This window comes from Trichosurus vulpecula, chromosome 3 (assembly GCF_011100635.1).
Source record: "Trichosurus vulpecula isolate mTriVul1 chromosome 3, mTriVul1.pri, whole genome shotgun sequence".
In the NCBI taxonomy this organism is placed as follows: Eukaryota; Metazoa; Chordata; class Mammalia; order Diprotodontia; family Phalangeridae; genus Trichosurus; species Trichosurus vulpecula.
In genome coordinates, this window is record NC_050575.1 from 304,714,193 (window position 1) to 304,734,763 (window position 20,571).

Here is a 20,571-nt window from a genome sequence, read left to right on the forward strand (position 1 = left end):
TCTTGTAACCAATCATAACTTGTTCCCTCCCTATGAAATCCTGTTCTTCATTCTATATTCCACCCCCCCAAAAAAAACTATAAAAGGGAGTTATCCCCCTCATTCAAGGTCCTAGCTTTGCTAAGGAAGCTGAAATCCTATTTATTGGTAAATTCACATTTTACTAATAAAATTATCATCGTTGGAATTTTGTACCTCAGTTTACCTCATTTTGACTGTAAGTTTGACACTGCTGATCTGTAAGATGATCTATGAGATGCCTTTGCTGATCTGCTAGTGCCCTCCCTCCTAAGGTTCCTTATAGTTAACTACTTAAGAGCTTTTTGTATTTATTCTCTACATAGATAACTATGTACTTGTTTCCTCCCACCTTTCAAACAATTGTTTCATTACATGTACCTGTATCTTCAGAACCAAGCACAATTCTGGTTTATATAAGGTACTTAATAAATGCTTGTTAATTAATATGTGGTTATAAGTTAAATAGTAAAATTTTTTAAATCATTCTAAATATATACTGTTGTTCTCTTATATGCATTGATGGGTTAAGTCCTCCACACCCTAGTTATACAAGGTGAAGAAACTAACTAGCAGTCAATCAATAAGTATTTTTAGCACATTACTTCCCCTTTCTGGGACTCAAGATATTCCTTTGTAAAGATGGGGTTAGATCAGATGACCTTTAAGGTCTCAAAAATTATACTAGATGATTTCTAATACACACTTGTTAAATTTAATTGAACTGAAATCTAAGTTCTCTTCCAGCTCTAAAATTCTATGAATATATTCCAGATATCATTTACTATCCTTCCTATATTATTCTAAACCAAAAGATTATAGTAAGTACAGTAAGGAGTTAATTGCTAATGTGCCACAGAGAGGACAAAAAGGAAAAATGACCTGAATACAGTCAAAGGCAATATTCTAAGTTAATCTGGGAATAATGTCAGATCAGTAACACAAGACAATCACGAGGAAAATACTTTGTAAACCACAAAGCGCTAAACAAATGAAAGTTATTACAGATTAAATCAGGATAAATGGAACAACAGGACCAACTTTAAAGAGAAAAAGGTGTAACAGAAGATCAATGGCAAAGGAAGATAGAAAGGACAGAGAATATTGCTACTCCTTTGATAATGATGAGGATTTGCATAAGAGTTTGCCACCAGAAGGCAAATCACATCCATTTTCCCTACCAGATGTTTCCAAGTAACTCTCTAGTCATTGAAGTGTGGAATCTAGATGACCTCCCAGATTCTCTGTTCCCTGATGCTGACTCTATACAAACCTGCCCAACTTGGAAACCAGGCTTTGGCCCACTATTTCAGGCAGGAACCACCAACGTTTCACTTCCCTCCCCGCTTCTTGACCATCTTTTCTTCACCACCTCACCAGAAATCATGTCCTGGAGGCTTGGAAGCTCCCAAAATTCCACTGCTTGGCCCAGCTGACCTGATCAGTGATAACCTCACCTGGTCTACTCCCTGGCCATCTTCTCAATGGTCTTGCTGTTCAAACCAAAAACCATATCCTGGAAGTTTTGTCCCTTAATATATCTGGAAGTTCTAGCTTGGGTACCTGTTCTCCTGATTGTGACTCTCACTTGAACCACCATTTCTGGTATTATTACCCAATCATCTTCTCTATATCCTTGATAGCCATTAGGTTCCTGAACATGTACACTCCTAACCCTTGTATACCTACTCCATCCTCCTACCCCCACCAACTGTGGAGCCATGATCGAACCAGCTCTGTCCTTGTTCTTGACAGGGACGTTATGAATCTACTCCCCCAAGGCTCCATCCATCAATCTTACAACAAAACTTAATATTGTGAATCAAGTGTCCTTTCTTTGGTTACCCTTCCCCTATGCGTATTGTCTCCTCTTATATGTAAGCTCCTGGAGGGCAGGGAGGTCTTTGCTTTTGTATTTGTATACTCAAGGCTTAGCACAGTGCTTGGCACACAGCACTTAATATGTGCTTTTTCAGTCATTTAACCTACTGAATTCTATTTTCCTTCAAAATGTTTAAGTCAATCCTTTTCTATAGTTCAAGTAGTGCTGACTACAAGCTTCAGAGGAATCTGAATTTAGTAGAAACCTCTCTTACCTGGTCCAAATATACTCTTACACTGGTCGTTTAAGTGAGGACACTTTCCATTAATACAAATGGCAGTATTCCTACGGCAACTTTCACCATTCTGTACAAAAGTATCAGGTACACATTCATGAGATGTTCCATTGCAATAATCATTAAAATCACATTCTTCATTTGCTTTAGGCCTACACAGTTTACCTCTCTTGTGAAACTAAGAGGAAAAAGGGAAACAAGAAATATGGCATTGCAGCAATGATACTGTAGTGGTTAAAAACATCTTAACTAGGGGGCAGCTAAGTGGCACAGTGAGTAGAGCACTGGCCCTGGAGTCTGGCCTTAGACACTTGACACATGTACTAGCTGTGTGACCTTGGGCAAGTCACTTAACCCCAACTGCCCTGCCAAAAAACAAAACAAACAAAAATATCTTAACTATCATTGAAGTGAAACTAACATAATCACCTTAATTTATTTTGTCAGCTTGTGATGAAACCAGTCGATCTTTTATTTCATGTCTTTTCAATTCGCTGTTCTAAGGGAACCTGTCACTTCAAACTCTGTAACTAAACCACATCTCTAAAGAAACAAAGTGTGCTACATACAGTACAAAGAACCTTAGACAAGAAGGAAGTCCAGTGGTCTTGGGTGCTTCTCCTTGATACTCTCTTTTGAGTTTTCCTGACACTACTCTTTCCTGGTTCTCCTCTCTGTATGAACACTTCTCAGTCTCTTTTGCTAGATTTTCATCCAGATAACGCCCACTAACACAGATGCCCAACAGGGTTCTGTCCAAGATCCTCTTCCCTTCTCCTTTTATATTATTTCACTTGGTGCTCTCATCAGCTTCCATGAATTTAATTATAACTTCTATGCTGATGTTTCTCACATCTATTTGTCAAGCCCTAAATTCTCTGCTGACCTATAGTCTCACATCTCCAATGGCCCATTAGATATTTCAAACTGAATGTTACATCAACAGCTTAAACTCAACATCCCCAAACTGAACTTATTCTCTTTCTCCCAAAACCCTCTTCTTTTCCTAACTTCCCTATCACTGTTGAGAGTATCACCATTCTTTCAGTCACCTAGACTCACAACTTAGGCATTATCTTTGATTCCTCACTCACCACCTCCCTCCCCATATCCAATCAGTTGCTAAGTCATCATTTCTACCTCTCATATATGCCCACTTCTCTCCTCTGACACTGCCATCTTCACCATGCAGGCCCACATCACCTCATACCTGGACTAATGCAATAACCTTCTGGTTAGTCACCCTGTCTCAAGTATCTTCCCACTCCAGTTCATCCTCTACTTGGCTGTCAAATTGATTTTCCTACAATAGAAGCCTAACCACATCACTCTGTCTATTCAATAAACACCAGTGCTTACTCTCTCCTGTAGTATCAAATACAAAATCCCCTCACTGGCTTTTAAATACTTTCATCACCTGATCCCTTCCTACTTTTCCAGTCTTCTTACATCTTTCTTCCTCCATCCCCTCCATGTACTCTTCAATCAAGTGACACTGGTCTCCATGCAGTGCTTCATACAAGATACTCTATGTTATGACTTCGGACATTTTTACTGGATGTTCCCCACTCCTGGAATTCTCCCCCTCCTCATCTCTGTTCTTGTCTTCTCTAACTTCCTTCAAGTCCCATTTAAAATCCCATGTTCTGCAAGAAGTCAACCCTAGTGTTTCATAATTTTAATGCCTTCTTCATGAGATTATCTCAATTTTATCCTGTATATATCTTGTCTATACATTGTTAGTTCTATGCTGTCTTCCCCATTAGCCTGTGAGCTTCTTGAGAGAAGGGGTTTTTTTTTGGTTTTGGTTTTTGGGTTTTTTTACTTCTAATATATCTTCAATGCTTAGAATAGTGCCTAGAAAATAATAGGTAGTTAGCAAATGACTTGACTTGAAATTATGACTATATGATTTTTGTTAGTGTTATACTGATAGTGGGACTATTCCAATAACTACAAAAAAGAATCTTCTGCTGACATAGTGCTAGGCACATATAGATTCACAAAAATTATTTATTAATTAATTTTTAGTTAAGTGATTTATATTAAGATAAATTAAAATGAATTGAAAAGCATTTATTAAGCACCTACTATGTGCTAAGCACTGGGGATACAAATGCCAAAGTGAAATTCGTTGCTACTCTTAAGGAGCTCACATTCTAATATAAGAAACAACACCACGTAGTGGGGAAAAGAGGCCAACAAGAAAGTTACAGGCACAGTGGATGAAACTCTAATGAATTAGATGGACATATCCTATCCAAAAGCCATGACAGATTTGATTTAATTATAGATGAAGAACTGGAAAACTAGGTAAAGAGGAAGAAGTACCTTGGTATGATAAGCTATACAATTTTCCATTTTATCACTAAATGACTTAGTACCATACATACTAAACAACCGGGAAACATAATATGAGAGAAGGCTCTAGAAATAGAGATCCTAGAGCATCTTTTTGAGCTCCAACACAAAGAGGCTAGGTAGGGAAACTGGAGACGGAGAACATGTCCCCTGCGAAATGGAACTACCATGAGCTATAAAGAGAACTACAAGAAGTATAGACTGTAGGCAGAAGGCAGATGGTGAAAGAACCACAAAAAAATAGTAGGAACCAGAGTCATCTGCAAGAGATGCCAGATGTATAAGCTTCAAAAGAAGCCACGATGCATAGTTATCCAGATGAGCATGGAGGAAGGCCCTAATGATAAGCTTTGAGCTTTCCTTGCTAAAGCCCTAACCTGGGTAGTAATAAAACGACTGAAATTACATGGGTTTCTGCAAGGCTTGCTCAGTACTGAGTACTGTTATTTACTATGAGCTCTGGTACGAATTTTATTTGTTTCCCTTAATCTTTAAATAAACTTAATAATGTTTTGAGTCTGGTAATCCTTCTATGCTTGTAAAGGACTAAAGTTCCATTATCTTACTGGGAGCAATGACCCAGAGAAGTAAGAAGTGCCCTACTGTGTACCTGAAAACTTTGTGTTGGGAAAGAGTCTTTGGCAAAAGAATTTAGTAAGAAAATATGAGCTATCACCTCAAGAAAAGCATCTAGCTAAACTGCCTTTTTAAGTGAAGACATAAAAAATACACTCCAAGACTTAGAGAACCTGAAACAATTTATCAACAAAAATCCATCGCTTCAAAGAGCAGTGAAAACATGTTCCTCAAGATGGGAAAATGAGTGCAAGGTGAATATCTCAGATATCACTACTCCAGCAGCACCAATGAGCATTGGCCAAACAATGATCAAGAAATCCAAGAAAAACTAAAATAAATTCATTTTTGCTAGCTCCTCACAAAAGAACCAATACTTCTCCTTTCTCCTCATACTATCAAACTTGGTGATCTCCTCAGCTCCCATATGTTCAAATATCATCTCTACCGCATATGATTCCCAAATCTGTATATTCTGTCTGACTCTCCTAAGCTAAAGGCACAATCACCAACTACCTCTTGGGCATTTTGAACTGGGTGTACCTCAGGTATCTCAAATTCAACATTTTTTAAAAAGAGAACTATTATCTTTTTCTCAAACCTTCTATTCTTCCCAACTTTCCTACTGCTGTCAAAGAGATGATCATCATGCCAGCCACCCAGGCTAATGGCCTCAGTGTCATCCTCACCTCCTCACTTTCACTCATCTCATACATCCAATCAGGTGTCAAATCTCATCATTTCTACCTCCACAAAATGTACTGTATTTGTCCCCTTTTCTCTATTTACACAGACACTACCCTAGGTCAGGCCCTCACCTCTTCTCCCCTGGACTATCACAATAGCTTTCTGAATGGTGTCCCTGCTTCAAGTCTCTCTCCCATCCATTCTCTATATAGCTTCCAAATTGATTCTCTGAGGGTTTCCTCTTCTCCCCTCCTCTTCAGCTCACATCCTACAGATGCTTTCAGTCACTCTCCTTCTTCACCCTCTCTCACACAATGAGGTGACCCTTCTCCTTTCACAAGTGATTCCATTCTTTTCCAGAAGATTGCCTCCACTAACATCCCCACTCTCTCACTTATTTTCAGTCTCTCCCTATCTATCAGCTGCTTTCCTACTGACAACAAACACACCCATGTCTCCCCCATTCTCAGAAAAACCCTCATTTTATCCATCTATCCCTATTAGTTGTCACCCCATACCTCTCCTTTGTTGTTTGACTAAATTCCTTGAGAAAGCCATCTACAATAGGGACCTCTATTTCCTTTCCTCTCCTTCCTGCCTGACTGATCCTTCTCGTTCTCCATAGCTGGATAGTTACCACAGTCACATCCATTAACCATGAGTGTCCTACAGGGCCCTGTGCACAGTCCTCTCATCTTCTCCTATGTTATTTCACTTGGTTGTCTCATCAGCTCCCATGCCATTTCAATGCTCATGATTCTGAAATCTCACCCTTAACCTCTCTGCTAAAGTAGACTCACATTTCCAGTTGCTTTTGGACATTTCAAACTGAATGGCTCCTATACATCATAAGCTCGACATGCCCCAAACAGAACCTTCCCCTTCCCTAACTTCCATATTACTGTCAAGGAAACCAGCATCCTCCTCGTCACTAAGGCTCACAACCTGGTGTCATCCTTGAGTCCCCACTGTCACCCCTCATAGCCAATCTGGGGCTAAGGCCTGTTGATTTTACCTTGATTACACCACTCATATATGTCCCCTTCTCTCCCCTGACACTGCCACTATCTTGGTGCAGGCCTGGACTACTATAATAGCCTACTGGTTGGTCCCCCTGGCCACAAGTCTCTTCCTCACTTCAATTCATCCTCCACTCAACTGTCAAAGTGATCTTCCTTAAAATGCATACAATGCATACAATGATACAATGATACATTCTAACGATGATACCCTCAGTGGCTCTTTATCAGCTTCAAAACCAAATGTAAAATTTTGTTTGGCTTTCAAAGCTTTTCATAACCTACATCCCCTTTCCAGTGTTCTTAAACCTTATACTCACACCCACAGATACAAAGTCTGCAATCCAGTGACACCAGACTCCTTTTCTTTCCTCAAAGCACTCCATCTCCTAACTACAGACATTTTCACTGGCTGTCCACTATGCTTGGAATGCTCTCACTCCTCACTTCCATTTCCTGGTTTTCTTCAAGTCCCAGCTAAAATCTTACATCTACGAGAAGGTTTTCACAATCTTTCTTGCAGAGCTTTCTATCTGTTGGTCATCTCCAATTTATCCTCTATATATCCTGTTTATACAAGTTATCTGCACGTTGTTTCCCTCATTAGACTGAGTTCTGTGAAAGCAGTGGCTGTCTTTTGCCTTTCTCTCTATCCCCAGTGCTTAGCACAGTGCCTAGATATAGCAGACACTTAATAACTGCTAGATGACTGACAACATATATATGTATGTGTATATGTAATATATACACACATATATACATATATAATGAATTATGGCAATATATACTTATATGTCATTTATAATGTAATTATAATTGTATAATATATATAACATAAAATATATAAACATAAATTACATAAATATATAACTATAAATTATATGTGGATATTAATAAATTATAAATAACTGTTAATAGTAATAAATATTACATAAATGTAAATATATAAACATATAAAATTACAAATATATGTGTAAATACATATTCATCTTCCTTCCAGAAAGAACTGTATGCCATATATCTTTACATTATTATGAAGAATTTGGTTTTTGTTTTTATTTTGATTCATTTTTATATGTTTGTTCTGAGCTAAATCTCCACTGATAGTCCACATGTCTGATTAACTTTAACTTATACCAGGTTTTTTCATTTCTTATCGATGTTAGAATTTTAGTCTATATGTATGTGTGTGTACATATAATATATATAGTCTATATGTGTATATATACATATTTATATAGAGACTATCTACATATAGTGTCTGTATGTGTGTGTGTCTGTGTATGCGTGTGTGTGTATATATGCTATATATAGGCTATATGTTTATAGCCCTCATTAAGCATCTCTTATTTTCTCTTCCTAACCTCTAGCAAAAGTGTTTTTATTTAGTGGAATTTAACTTACCAGATGTGTCAAGTGTCAAGAAGATCTCAAGAATACTGAACCTCAACAGATTTGGGGGTATAGATCAGTAACAATTCCCTTAATTCAATTAAACATGCAATATTCAGCAACTACTACATGTCAAGCACTATGCTAGGGTACAAAGATGAAAAAAACATCAGTCCCTTCTACAGCTTATATTCTACTAGACTCAAGTGAAAAGTATATTGAAATATTATTTTAGAATGCATATTTGAGCTTACCTGACACCTGTATGTGCAACATGGTCCAAAGCCACATTTTGCTGATGGCTTGAGTTTACATGTCTCCATAACACAGCAATTTTTAAATTTACACCTAGAGAATTCCTAAAAATAAACACTAAAAGTTATAAACCGTACAATTTCATACAATGCAATGAAGAGGCAGAAATATTTCAAGGACTTCTCTAACAAATAACTAGGCTTATTCAATTTCATAAACTCCTCTTTTGCTATATGTTTATAGGTCAGTGTTGTTCAATATGGATTATGGTTTCAAGAATATATAATAAACCTGACAGTTTTCCATAGTTGAAATCCTTAAGGGTCCTAATTTACTAAATGGCTAAAAATGATAAAAATTAGTGTAAAGTGCTTCAAGTTTTTTTTTCTTATTTAGCTTAAATCCTTGCCTGTAATCTTACATTAATTTACTTAGCAAACATTTTTTTTAAAGAACTGAGTCTCTATATCTCATCCATCCTACTCACATGCCCAGCTCCACTCTGATGAGCAAAAGCACACTGACCTGCTCTGTTTCTGACCGGGGCCAGTTTGCCCCTCCTTAGGAAGTCTGGAGGCCTCCCTCTCCTGGAAGCTCAGTGTATTAGTGTAGAAATTAGTGCAGACACTGCAGCTCAAAACTACTGAGCTCAAGTGATCTATTAGCCTCAGCCTCCTTGGAGGAAGGGATTTTACAGGCATGCTAACCCCTTTCTTTAGAGACAGCACAAAGATAAAATTCAGCTGGATCTCTGTCCAGATTTTTCACAAGGTCTAAATTAGTGAAGTCTGAATTAAATGAAATTTTGTTATACTATAAGCAAAATGGGCAGCTAGGTGGCACAATGAATAGAGTGCTAGGCCTGTAGTCAGGAAGACTCATCTTCCTAAGTTCAAATCTGGCCTCAGATACTACTAGCTGTGTGAACCTGGGCAAGTCACTTTACCCTGTTTGCCTCAGTTTCTTCATCTGTAAAACAAGCTGGAAAAGGAAATGGCAAACCAGTCCAGTATCTTTGCCAAAATCAAAACCAAATGGGGTCAATAAGATTCAGCCACAACTATAAACAACTAAACAGCAACAACATGAGCAAAACACACTCCAGGCAATCCTTTCCTTACAGAGGACCTATTCAGCTGAATACTACTCCTGTTGGGCAGCTAGGTGGTGCAATGGATAGAGCACTAGGCTTAGAATCAAAAAGACAGCTTCATGAGTTCAAAATCCAGCCTCAGACACTTACTAGCTGTGTGACCCTCAACAAATCACTCAACCCTGTTTGCCTCAGTTTCTTCATTTCTAAAATGAGCTGGAGGAGGAAATGGCAAACCACACCAGTAACTTTGCCAAGAAAATCCAAAAATGAGGTCACTAAGAGTCAGATACAACTGAACAACAATGGTCCCTGCTATTCTATCGCCATAGTTGGAAACTCAGAGCGAAACCTATGATCTCACGAGTAAGAGAAAATAAAACCTATGAAAAGTATAAACAGTTGAGGTGGAGGGAGAGGGAGAAAGGTATGATGCTACAGACAGACCTGCTTCTGTTATATCCACCTGGTCCAAAGTGCCCACTCCTATATAGTCTAAATTTTTTTCATTTTATTTTAGCATACCTAAGAAGCAATGCGGTGGTACAGTGGATAAAGTATAGGGCCTGGAGTCAAGAAGACTTCAGCTCAAATCTGGCCTCAGACACTTACTAGCTGTGTGACCCTGGGCAAGTCACTCAATCTCCGTCTGCCTCCGTTTCCTCAATTGTAAAAGGGAATAATAATAGCACTTACTCCCAGGTAAGGCTCAAATGAGATGTTTGTAAAGTATTTAACACAGTGCCTGGCATGTACTAGGCAATTAAGAAATGCTTGTTTCCTTCCTAAGATGTTGCCACAATTAAAGCTACATTTATACTAACAAGTTTCCACTTTAAAAATTGCAAATGCCCCTGCGAAGATTATTGGTCATTCACATATTAATTTTATAAGATCATAGGACTGAGAACTAAAATGGAACTTTGATATCATCAAATCCAACCCCCATTTTATAGATGAGCAAACTTTGACCCTGGGAGGATATGTGAGTAATAGAGCAGAGCTCCAGCCTGTCTCAGGGCCTTGGGCCTCTGGCCTCACCATCCAGAACAGTTTGAAACATGCCACATGATCAAAGCAACTGGAGTTGGAAGAAACCTAAGACCTCACCTAATTTTACCCCTTTGTTTGGTGGATGAGGACATTTAAATTACTTGCATAGTGTTCCATGATGAGGAGGTAACAATCCTAAGGCTTGATCCCATACCTTCTGACTGAGTCACTGCTCTTTCTGTGGCACTGGGACTATCTCTTAGTTAGGTGTTAAGGAGCTAGGCATCTGTTATCAGAACAGGGATTTATTTCTACAGATGTACCACAAGGCTCTGTCCTGAGCCTTCCTTTCCCTCCTCCTCCTACTATCTCATTTGGTAATCTCCTCAGTTCCCATTTCATCTTTATGCAAATAATTCCCATTCTCTCAAACCTTCCATTCTTACCAACTTTCCTACTGCTGTCAAAGAGATGATCATCATGCCAGCCACCCAGGCTAATAACCTCAGTGTCATCCTCACCTCCTCACTTTCACTCATCTCATATATCCAATCAGGTGTCAAATCTCATCATTTCTACCTCCACAAAATGTACTGTATTTGTCCCCTTTTCTCTATTTACACAGACACTACCCTAGGTCAGGCCCTCACCTCTTCTCGCCTGGACTATCACAATAGCTTTCTAAATGGTGTCCCTGCTTCAAGTCTCTCTCCCCACTCTCTCCCATCCATTCTCTACACAGCTGCCAAATTGATTCTCTGAGGGTTTCCTCTTCAGCTCACATCTTACAGTTGCTTTCAGCCACTCTCCTCCTTCACCCTCTCTCACACAATGACGTGACCCTTCTCCTTTCACAAGTGATTCCATTCCATCTCTTCTTTTCCAGGAGATTGCCTCCACTAACATCCCCACTCTCTCACTTATTTTAAGTCTCTCCCTATCTATCAGCTGCTTTCCTACTGACAACAAACATGCCCATGGAGTCCCCATTCTCGGAAAAAACCTAATTTTATCCATCTATCCCTATTAGTTATCACCTCATACCTCTCCTTTGTCATTTGACTAAATTCCTCAAGAAAGCCATCTGCATCCACTTCTTTTCCTCACTCTCTTAACTCTCTACAATCTGACTTCCAACCTTATCATTCAACTGAAAATGCTCTCTTCTAAGTTACTAATGAACTTGGCAAATATAATGACCTTTTCTTAATTCTCATCCTTCTTGACCTTTCTGCAGCCTTTGACACTGTCAATCACTCTCTTCTCTAGGTTTTTGGGACCTTACTTTCTGCTGGTTCTCCTCCTATCTACCTGACCACTCCTTCTCATTCTCCACTGCTGAATCTTCATAAAAGTCACACCTATTAACCATGGGTGTCCTGGTTCTCTTCTCCCTGTATATTATTTCCCTTGGTTATCTCATCAGCTCCCATGGAATTAATTTTCATTTCAATGCTAATGAGTCTCAAATATACTTGGCCATCCCTAACCTCTCTGCCAACCTAAAGAATCACATTTCTAATTGCCTATTAGACATTTCAAACCAAATGTCCCACAGACATCATAAGCTCAACATACCCCAAATTGAACTCATCATTCCCCCAAAACCCATCCCTGTTTTAGATTCCATATTACTGTAAAGGGAAGGCTCACAATCTAGGTATCATCCTTGACTCCTTATTGTCACTCCTCATATCCATCCCGTTGCCAAGATCCATCGATTTTACCTTCATAATTCCCCTCATATATGTCTCCTCTCCACTGCACTGCCACTATGCTGGTGCAGATCCTCATCACCTCATGCCTAGACTACTGCAATATGTGCTAGTTGATATTCCTGCCATAGTTCTCTCTACTCTCACTCTAGTCCATCCTCCACTCTACTGTCAAAGTGATCTTCCTTAAAATTCAGGTCTTACCATGTCACTCCCCACTACTCAATAAACTCCAGTAGCATCCACCTCCAAGATCAAGTATAAAATCCCCTAGCCTTCAAAGCTGTTCATAATCTGCCCCCCAACTTTCCAGTACTTTTATATCTTATACCCCCTGTATCAGTAAGGCAAGATTCATGATATCGATGGTGACCATGAATGTGCCTGTATAGTTTGTAATCGCAAACTATAAGAGACTCTCTGCATAGAAGGCAGAAGAAATAAAACATTTATTCAGACACCAGAGGATCAAACCCCAGAACCAATAACCCCAATTCAACATAGCAGTAATTGTATTCCAAAACCAGTAAGTCCCTCTCAGTGTAACAGCAAGGAGATTAAAACACAGTTATCACAACAAGGAGCCAAGCTATCCTGTAACCTTCCCTTCTGCTAGGGCCTTCCTGTAAACACTAACTCACAAATCCTAACTGTCTGCTTGCCTGCATCCTCTCCTCTCGCAGTTCTGAAAGCCCTTGCAGTTCTCAGAGTCCTTCAAGTTCTCTTTCTCTTTCTCTCTCTCTCTCTCTCTCTCTCTCTCTCTCTCTCTCTCTCCCTCCCCGCTGTCTCACAGTTCTCTTCTCCACAGCTCTCTTGACTCTGCAGCTCCCTAATCTGAGCTTAATGGCTACCCACTGGGTATATATACTCTGTGTAGGCCTCGGACTTAGCACCTAATAGCAAAAGGCTGTGAGCCTGCATACAAGTAAGCCTCTCCTAATCAAGCTTCCCTTAACTAGCTCCCCCTGAGGCCTATTGAATGGGCAGGGAAGATCTTTGATCACATTAGCACCACACCCCCACACAAACACTTCTTCTTCAATCCGGTGATACTGGACTCTTTACTGTTCCTCAAACATGATACTTCATTTCCCAAATCTAGGTATTTTTTTTCTGGCTTCCCATCATGCCTGGAACCTCCAGGTTTTCCCAGCTTCCTTTAAGTTCCAACTAAAATCCCTTCAAAAGGAAGCTTTTCCTGCTCTCTCTTAATTTGAGTGTCATCTCTCTTTTGATTATTTCCAATTTATCCTGTACATAACATTTGTACATAGCTGCTTGCATGATGAATTCTGACTGTAAGGACCTTAAGAACAGGGACTGTCTTTTGCCTTTCGTTGTATCCCCAATGCTTGGCACAGTGCCTGATACATAACAGAAACTATTGATTGACTGTCTATCCTAAAGTGTAAGTCTAACCATGTCACTCTCCCTACTCAATAAACTCCAGTGGCTCTCTATTATCTCAGTGATCAAATACGAAGTCCTTGTTTGGCTTTTAAAGCCCTTACCACCTGATCCTTACAATATTTCACAAGCTACACGACATACAGTTTTCTATTACTGTACTCAAATATACACTGAATGACCTTTCCATTCTACACTCTCTTCCATTCTTTCTATTCTACACTTTCTAAGTAGAAGACTACTTAATTTTTTTGCTGACTGATTAAACTTGAGGATGATCAAAATACACTTAGGTGTGACTGAGGTAAAAAGGATTTTGTTTGTTGATCTAGATGTCTCATACTTGCACAACAGAAACTCCTTATGCCTATAGCTTTGAATGATATAGAATCGAGGTGTTTGCAGTCCCATCTCCCCTTCCTCCCACCAATCTGACTATACAATACTTCTGTCTCCTAGTCTCCCTCACAAAGCTCCCTGTGGAAGAAGACAAGGTGACATAGGCCATGTAAGTGAAATTACCACCACCACCTAAACTACCAATTCCCTTCAGACCTCAATAGAAACAGCCCTTGACTTTGAACCCAAGAGCCCTGGAAACAGTTGTACCCACCTAGTCCAAAAGTCCTGTTTCCAGTTTGGACTCCATTACTATCATAAAGGGGAGTAATTCTCTCTAAAGATCACCTTCTTCCACACCAACACCACCAACCACTGACCAAATGCCAAAAGGAGCTTGTAAGCCAAGAGCCCTGGCACCAAAGTCCTACACCAAAAGTTCTGCTTCTAGTCCAGTCCTTGCATCCCAGAAAATAACCCTTGTGGAAATGCAACCTCACAGGTGCCAACACTTCCTTAACAACCTAAGGTGCTACTGAAGACACAGAAAAAAAGTCCTTAACACCAAAGACTTTGGCACTTTTTTCATTCTGCATTATTTCATAAATGTATTGTTCATATTCCTCATACTTGTCCATCTTAATGCATTTATAATAGTCTATTACTTAGGATCACAGATTCAGAGTTGAAAGGAACCTTAGGCTAAAACTATCAAGTCCAACTCCCTCATTTTACAGATGTGGACCTTGAAGCTCCAAGAAGTAAAGTGACTTGCCCAGGATCACAAAGGTAAAAACTGATTGAAGGAAAACTGAACACATTGAACTCCTCTGACTCCAATTGCTGTATAACATGGCCATAATTACAAATGATGCTACTATCAATATCTTTGAAAAGTTAGCTTTTTATTTTACCTGAGATAAACTTTCAGGTTGCATTTCCAATAATGGAATTGCTGTGTCCAAGGGAATGTAATTTTTACCATATAATGTCTGATTACTCTCCCAAAAAAATTGTAATTTGCAATACCATCAGCAATGAATGAATAAAACTATTTCTCCACAATACCACTAGTATTTAGTTTTATTGTTTTTAATTATTTTTTTCCAGTTGAGTGGGGATGAGGTGGTACCTCATAGTTTTAAGCAGATTAAGCATTTTTCACATGATTATAAACAATTTGTTTCCACTTTTGAAAGGCATTTTTACATCCTTTGACCACTTATCTACTATGAAATATAAGTTATTTTTGTAAGTACTTAATTCCTTCTATGTTTTAGATATCAAAATTTTTATGTCATACTTGCCATAAATATTTATCACAATTTGTTATTGTAATTTACAATTTATTGTAATTTTTTTTGTCTACAGAAATATTTTCTCTCGATGCAAGTGAGTACATCTATCCCTAAAAATTCCATCTATTTGTTGAATAAGAAAAAAGTCCTGTCCCCCCAACTGTCATATATAATTCCTTTTTTGTTCCATCTTTTTCAGAATTCCTTTTTTAAAGATTTAAGTCTCTCATCTAGCTAGAATTCACTAAGTTTCTGGTATTAGACATGAGTATATGCTTATTTCTTAAGTACACTTTAATTTTTACAACCTTAAAAGAAATGGCCCCAACTCTTATTTCATCTATTACATGTACATATGAGAAACACAAATATAAATCCTTTCACCAAGTTTCCCATATTTACTACTAACCTTTTTTGAGCCACAATCACACTCTTCATCACCTTCCACAAAACCATCTCCACATACTGCATCTTCTTTGTAAACTGGGTTCACATATGGCTGATTTTGAAGACATTCAACCCCATTCTTTGAAATGAAATGTTTAAAGTCATTCAGACTGCAGCTGCTGAAAACCTTTACACCACTGGAATGCCTAAAATTAAATTATATTCCTCAGGCAAGCAAGTATGATTATCTTCACAAAAAAACACATCTGAAAAATGTCTATGATATATGACAATGCTTACAATAACATCTTCCATAGAGAGGGGGAAAAATAAACTCATGGAAAAACTATGTTTCATAGTTAATGTCAAATTAAATTTTGCTTCAAACTTCTCCAAGAAATTTCTTAAGAAATATATCCCATTACTAAATCATCAGAGTATAAGGCTGTCATTCACCTTTATTTGTAAAGGACAAATCTATGTTCTGCTTTATCTACCTATAGTACCACACATCCTGAGGTCCTATATTTTTTCCTAAAACACCCAAATCTTCTGATCTACAATCAAATTTTAGTTTTAATCATATTTCAATATTTAACATATTCTCATTTAATTAATCTTTCATTTGTACAGGCTTCAGCAATGCCAAGAAAAAATTATATTCATTACAACCATGTCTTGCCACCTTTAATATCTATCTGACCAAGTGTGATATCACATTCAAAATTCTAGGATGAAAGAACTCCTTTAATTCAGAAATATAGACATTTCACAGCAAATACAGAAAGGTTTTTTTCCGCGCGTATGCTATTATAACAGCAAAATCATAAAATCATAACCTCTTAAGGCTAAAAGCATTTGTGAACTTGTTTAATCCTTTATCTTATAGATGGGAAACCTGGGACCTAGAGAGGTTAAACAACCTGTCTAAGGTGACATAGTCAGTAGTAACAACATGATCGCACCTCTGACACTTACTGGCTGTTACCCTAGGCAACTGATTACTAGGCAACTAGGTTAACCTCTCAGTGCCCCAAGTAACTAAAACTCTTAAGTTTTAGAGGACTTTCAGTATACTCTGCATTAGCAGAGTGAGATTCTTCACCAGGAGTTCCCAATATCAATGAAATCTCAGGTCAATTACAAAAACACACACACAGATAGATCATATTTTGATAGAAAAGCATGAAGTGAGAAAACAAAGTACAAGTATGAAGGTATGGCATGGCTAAATTTAACTCAATAAAAATTTCTTAAATGTCTATTATGCGTAAGACATTGAGTGCCAGGTGCCAAAGGGGCTTGCTCTTTTTTTTTTTTGTTTAAATACTCTGTCTTGTAGAAAGATGATACAATTACAGCTACTCATACAAGACCAGTAAGATGACAGAGGAAGCTAACCCTCATAATAACTTCTGCATCCTACAACCTGGAATCAATAAGTAATGTACCAGATACACAGTAATGAAAGGAAAGGAAAAAGAGAGCAAACATCCACATGCTGTAAAGCCTTCTAAAAGAATATGAAGGGCTAAGTGAAGAAAACAAGCCTCAACCCCCATGCTGCCAACACCATACCCTATGTTTTGAGCTTTGGGTCAAGTAGCTTGGGTCACTCCCTTCTTCGAAGGGAGTTAGTTTAACTCCCTACACATCCACCCCTAAACCAGGTTTGTGAGGGAGGAAGAGCATTGAAATCAACCAGACCTACAGATAAATAGGTTAAACAGCTACATGACAGGAGAAGTACTCAAAAGTGCAGACCTGATCTTCTGAGCCATTAATTTAGATGCTCCCTGCAACAATGCATTTTACAACCCATCCATGTGTGCTCTTTCTATCCAACTATGGTCAATGTTTTCCCAAGGGAAAAATATCCTCACTTTCTCCAGATATCACAACGATACCAAGGAGCACTCATGCTGTCCATCTGTCATTCCTCACAATGGCTACATGATCACCCAAATCTTCTTTTCTAGTCATCTATCTCCTTGATGACATCTTTTGCTCCTTTTCTTCTTTGAAGTTACTCATCTATTATATGTTGCAGTCTGCTCACACATCCTACAGCTCCCCATTGCCCCATGTAATGTTCATTTGTTAATTCTTTGGAGAGTGTTATGTTACTGATTACTAGTTATGTTCCATGTGTCAGTTATAAAGCCATACCGGTAGAATAGTTGTATTAAAAAGGTGGGCCTTCGTTCTGGGGGATGCAGTCATTAAGGGAACACAGCAGTTTCCTGTAGGCAATCCAGCCTAGTCTCCTCAAACTTCTTAGTTTCTGACCCAACTCATTGTTTGTATATATTTGTGTATGTATGTATACATATATCTATATAGTTGTATAAACGGATAAGTTAGTCATCCAACTGCACATCATACTCTGGGCAACAAAATTAAAGACTGAATTAATTCTTTTGTATTAAGAATTTTTGCTCAGATCTCTTCTAGATGGCCCAGAAATGCTCTAGGTCTATGATATGAAAGCAGAAGTATCTGAAGGGACTTCACCATCCACAGGGAATTTCTCTTCAACATGAACTTTGCCTTGGATCTCCTCCATTACAGTACTGGAGATGCTCAGACTCAATTAGGTACTATGATCACGAGGTCACTGAACAAGGTAAGTTCTGGCTGTTAATATTATTCAGGGGGGCAGAGCCAAGATGGCAGAGTAAAAGCAGGGACTTGCTTGAGCTCTCCCCCAAACCCCTCCAAATACCTGTGTAACAAAAATGTTGCTATGAGGGTGAAAAACCAACAACACCAGCACACAGGAAGGCTGCCAGCACAGGGTCTTTGATCTGTTTTTCTAAGGAAAGCAACCTCAAGGAATTACCAATCTCACTTTAATCAAACATGCATATATCATTCACTTAGTTCAGGGGGAAAAGCCAGCACCCTGAACTTCAGAGCAAATACAAACAGAAATTACAAACAGAAAACATCAACAGATCAAATAACACAAACCAGTAGACAGGCTTCTAGCTTTCTGTCCAACATCTCAGTACATAGTTACCAGGGAAGCACCAACATCCGGGTTTTCAAGCTGAGGGGCTCCTTAACAATGGCTACCCAGACTCTCATCTGGTCAAATCACACAACACTCTTCCAGTGAGTGAGAGCTCCAAACAAAATGCTAACCTCTGAGTTTATACACCCTGTTCAGAGTCAAAAGATGTCACAACCATGCAACTTAAAACAATGCAACACTACTTCAGGCATCACAACCATGCGACTCAAACCTATGTGAAGTAGGCTTTCTTGTTTCTTAGGCAGGTCATCAAAGACTTCCGGATTTAATCAAAGAAACAAAGGCCAGACTCATCAAAGGCACTTGATTACTTTAGTGCTCCAAAAGGGAAAACAATAAAAAAAAAAGTCCCACCTTAATTACCAATACAACCTGTAAAAAATTAAACAAATCGTAGAGCAGCAGAACCCACAAAATGACAGAGTAAAACAAATTTCCAGCTCAAGACAACCTAGATGGTTGATGCGAAAGATCTGTTGCACCAGTCTTGGAGAGGAGCGTAGTCCATTACAAAATGTGCCAGCACAGACCAGCCCCAGCAAACTTGAAGCAGGCCTCAGGGGACTAAACCACTGGCAGCTGTAGCAGTTTCCAGATTTCTCAACCCACCAACACCAAATGCAACTTAGAAGGTCAGCAGGAAAGGTCTGTTGGACCTGGATGACAGAGAAGTGTGGTCCAGCCCAACCCCAGGTTGGCAGTGGCAGGAGCTCTCAGCCCACAGAGTTGGGGGGGGGGACAGATCGATCAGAGGGGGACTGAAGGGATCTCTTTGCTGGCACTGAGGCAGGATTCTCTTGCTTTGCCCTATATGTATCTGGGTCATAGTCCTGGGTGAGCTTATGGTGGCAGTGGAGAGGGAATCCTCCTCACAGTTCCAAGGCAGAAAAGAGTGCTTGTGGTCACTCACAGACCAGAGCATAGGCCAGCAGAGGAGTAATCATCTCTCCTTTGATCATGCCACCTTGGTCCCCAGAAGTATCTCCGAAAACAGCTGCACAAAACCCCTGAAGCTTGGGACAGTACACCCTCCATACTGGAAGCAGAGTCCTACTTTAATAAAGAGTTAAAAAGTCAAGTAATTGGCTGGGAAAATGAGCTAACAACAGAAAAAAACTCAGATTACAGAATCTTATTTTGGTGACAAAGAAGATCAAAACATACAACCAGAAGAAGACAACAAAGTCAAAGCTCCTACATCCAAAGCCTCCAAGAAAAATACAAATTGATCACAGGCCATGCAAGAGCTCAAAAAGGATTTTGAAAATCAATTAAGAGAAGTAGAAGAAAAACTGGGAAGAGAAATGACAGTGATGCAAGACAATTATGAAAAACAAGTCAACAACTTAAAAAACAGACTAGACCAAATGGTAAAAGAAGTCCAAAAACACAATGAGTAGAATGCTTTAAAAAGCAGAATTGGACAAATGGAAAAGGAGATCCAAAAGCTCAGTGAAGAAAATAATTCCTTAAGAATTAGAATGCAGCATATGGAAGCTAATGACTCTGTGAGAAATTGAGAAATGGTAAAACAAAACCAAAAGAATGAAAAAAACAGAAGACAGTGTGAAATATCTCTTTGGAAAAACAACTGACCTGGAAAATAGGTTCAGGAGAGATCATTTAAAAATTATTGGACTACCTGAAAGCCATGATCAACAAAAGAATCTAGATATCATCTTTCAAGAAATTATCAAGGAAAACTTCCCTGATATTCTAGAACCAGAGAGTAAAATAGAAATGAAAAGAATCTACCAATCACCTCCTGAAAGAGATCCCAAAAGGAAAACTCCTAGGAATACTGTAGCAAGATTCCAGAGTTCCCACGTCAAGGAGAAAATATTGCAAACAGTCAGAAAGAAACAATTCAATTATTG

At 38.8% G+C, this 20,571-nt stretch overlaps 1 protein-coding gene across 1 annotated transcript in view; it reads right to left on the bottom strand.

Moving 5' to 3' along the window:
- LOC118842520 (disintegrin and metalloproteinase domain-containing protein 18-like) overlaps nt 1-20,571 on the bottom strand; it is a 99,406-nt gene that overhangs the window by 39,532 nt on the left and 39,303 nt on the right. The window contains exons 12-14 of the mRNA XM_036749998.1: nt 15,680-15,863; nt 8,425-8,529; nt 2,115-2,313 (exon numbers count right to left, since the gene is read on the bottom strand). Coding sequence (XP_036605893.1) covers nt 2,115-2,313; nt 8,425-8,529; nt 15,680-15,863 — 488 coding nt within the window. The remainder of the gene's footprint in view (nt 1-2,114; nt 2,314-8,424; nt 8,530-15,679; nt 15,864-20,571) is intronic.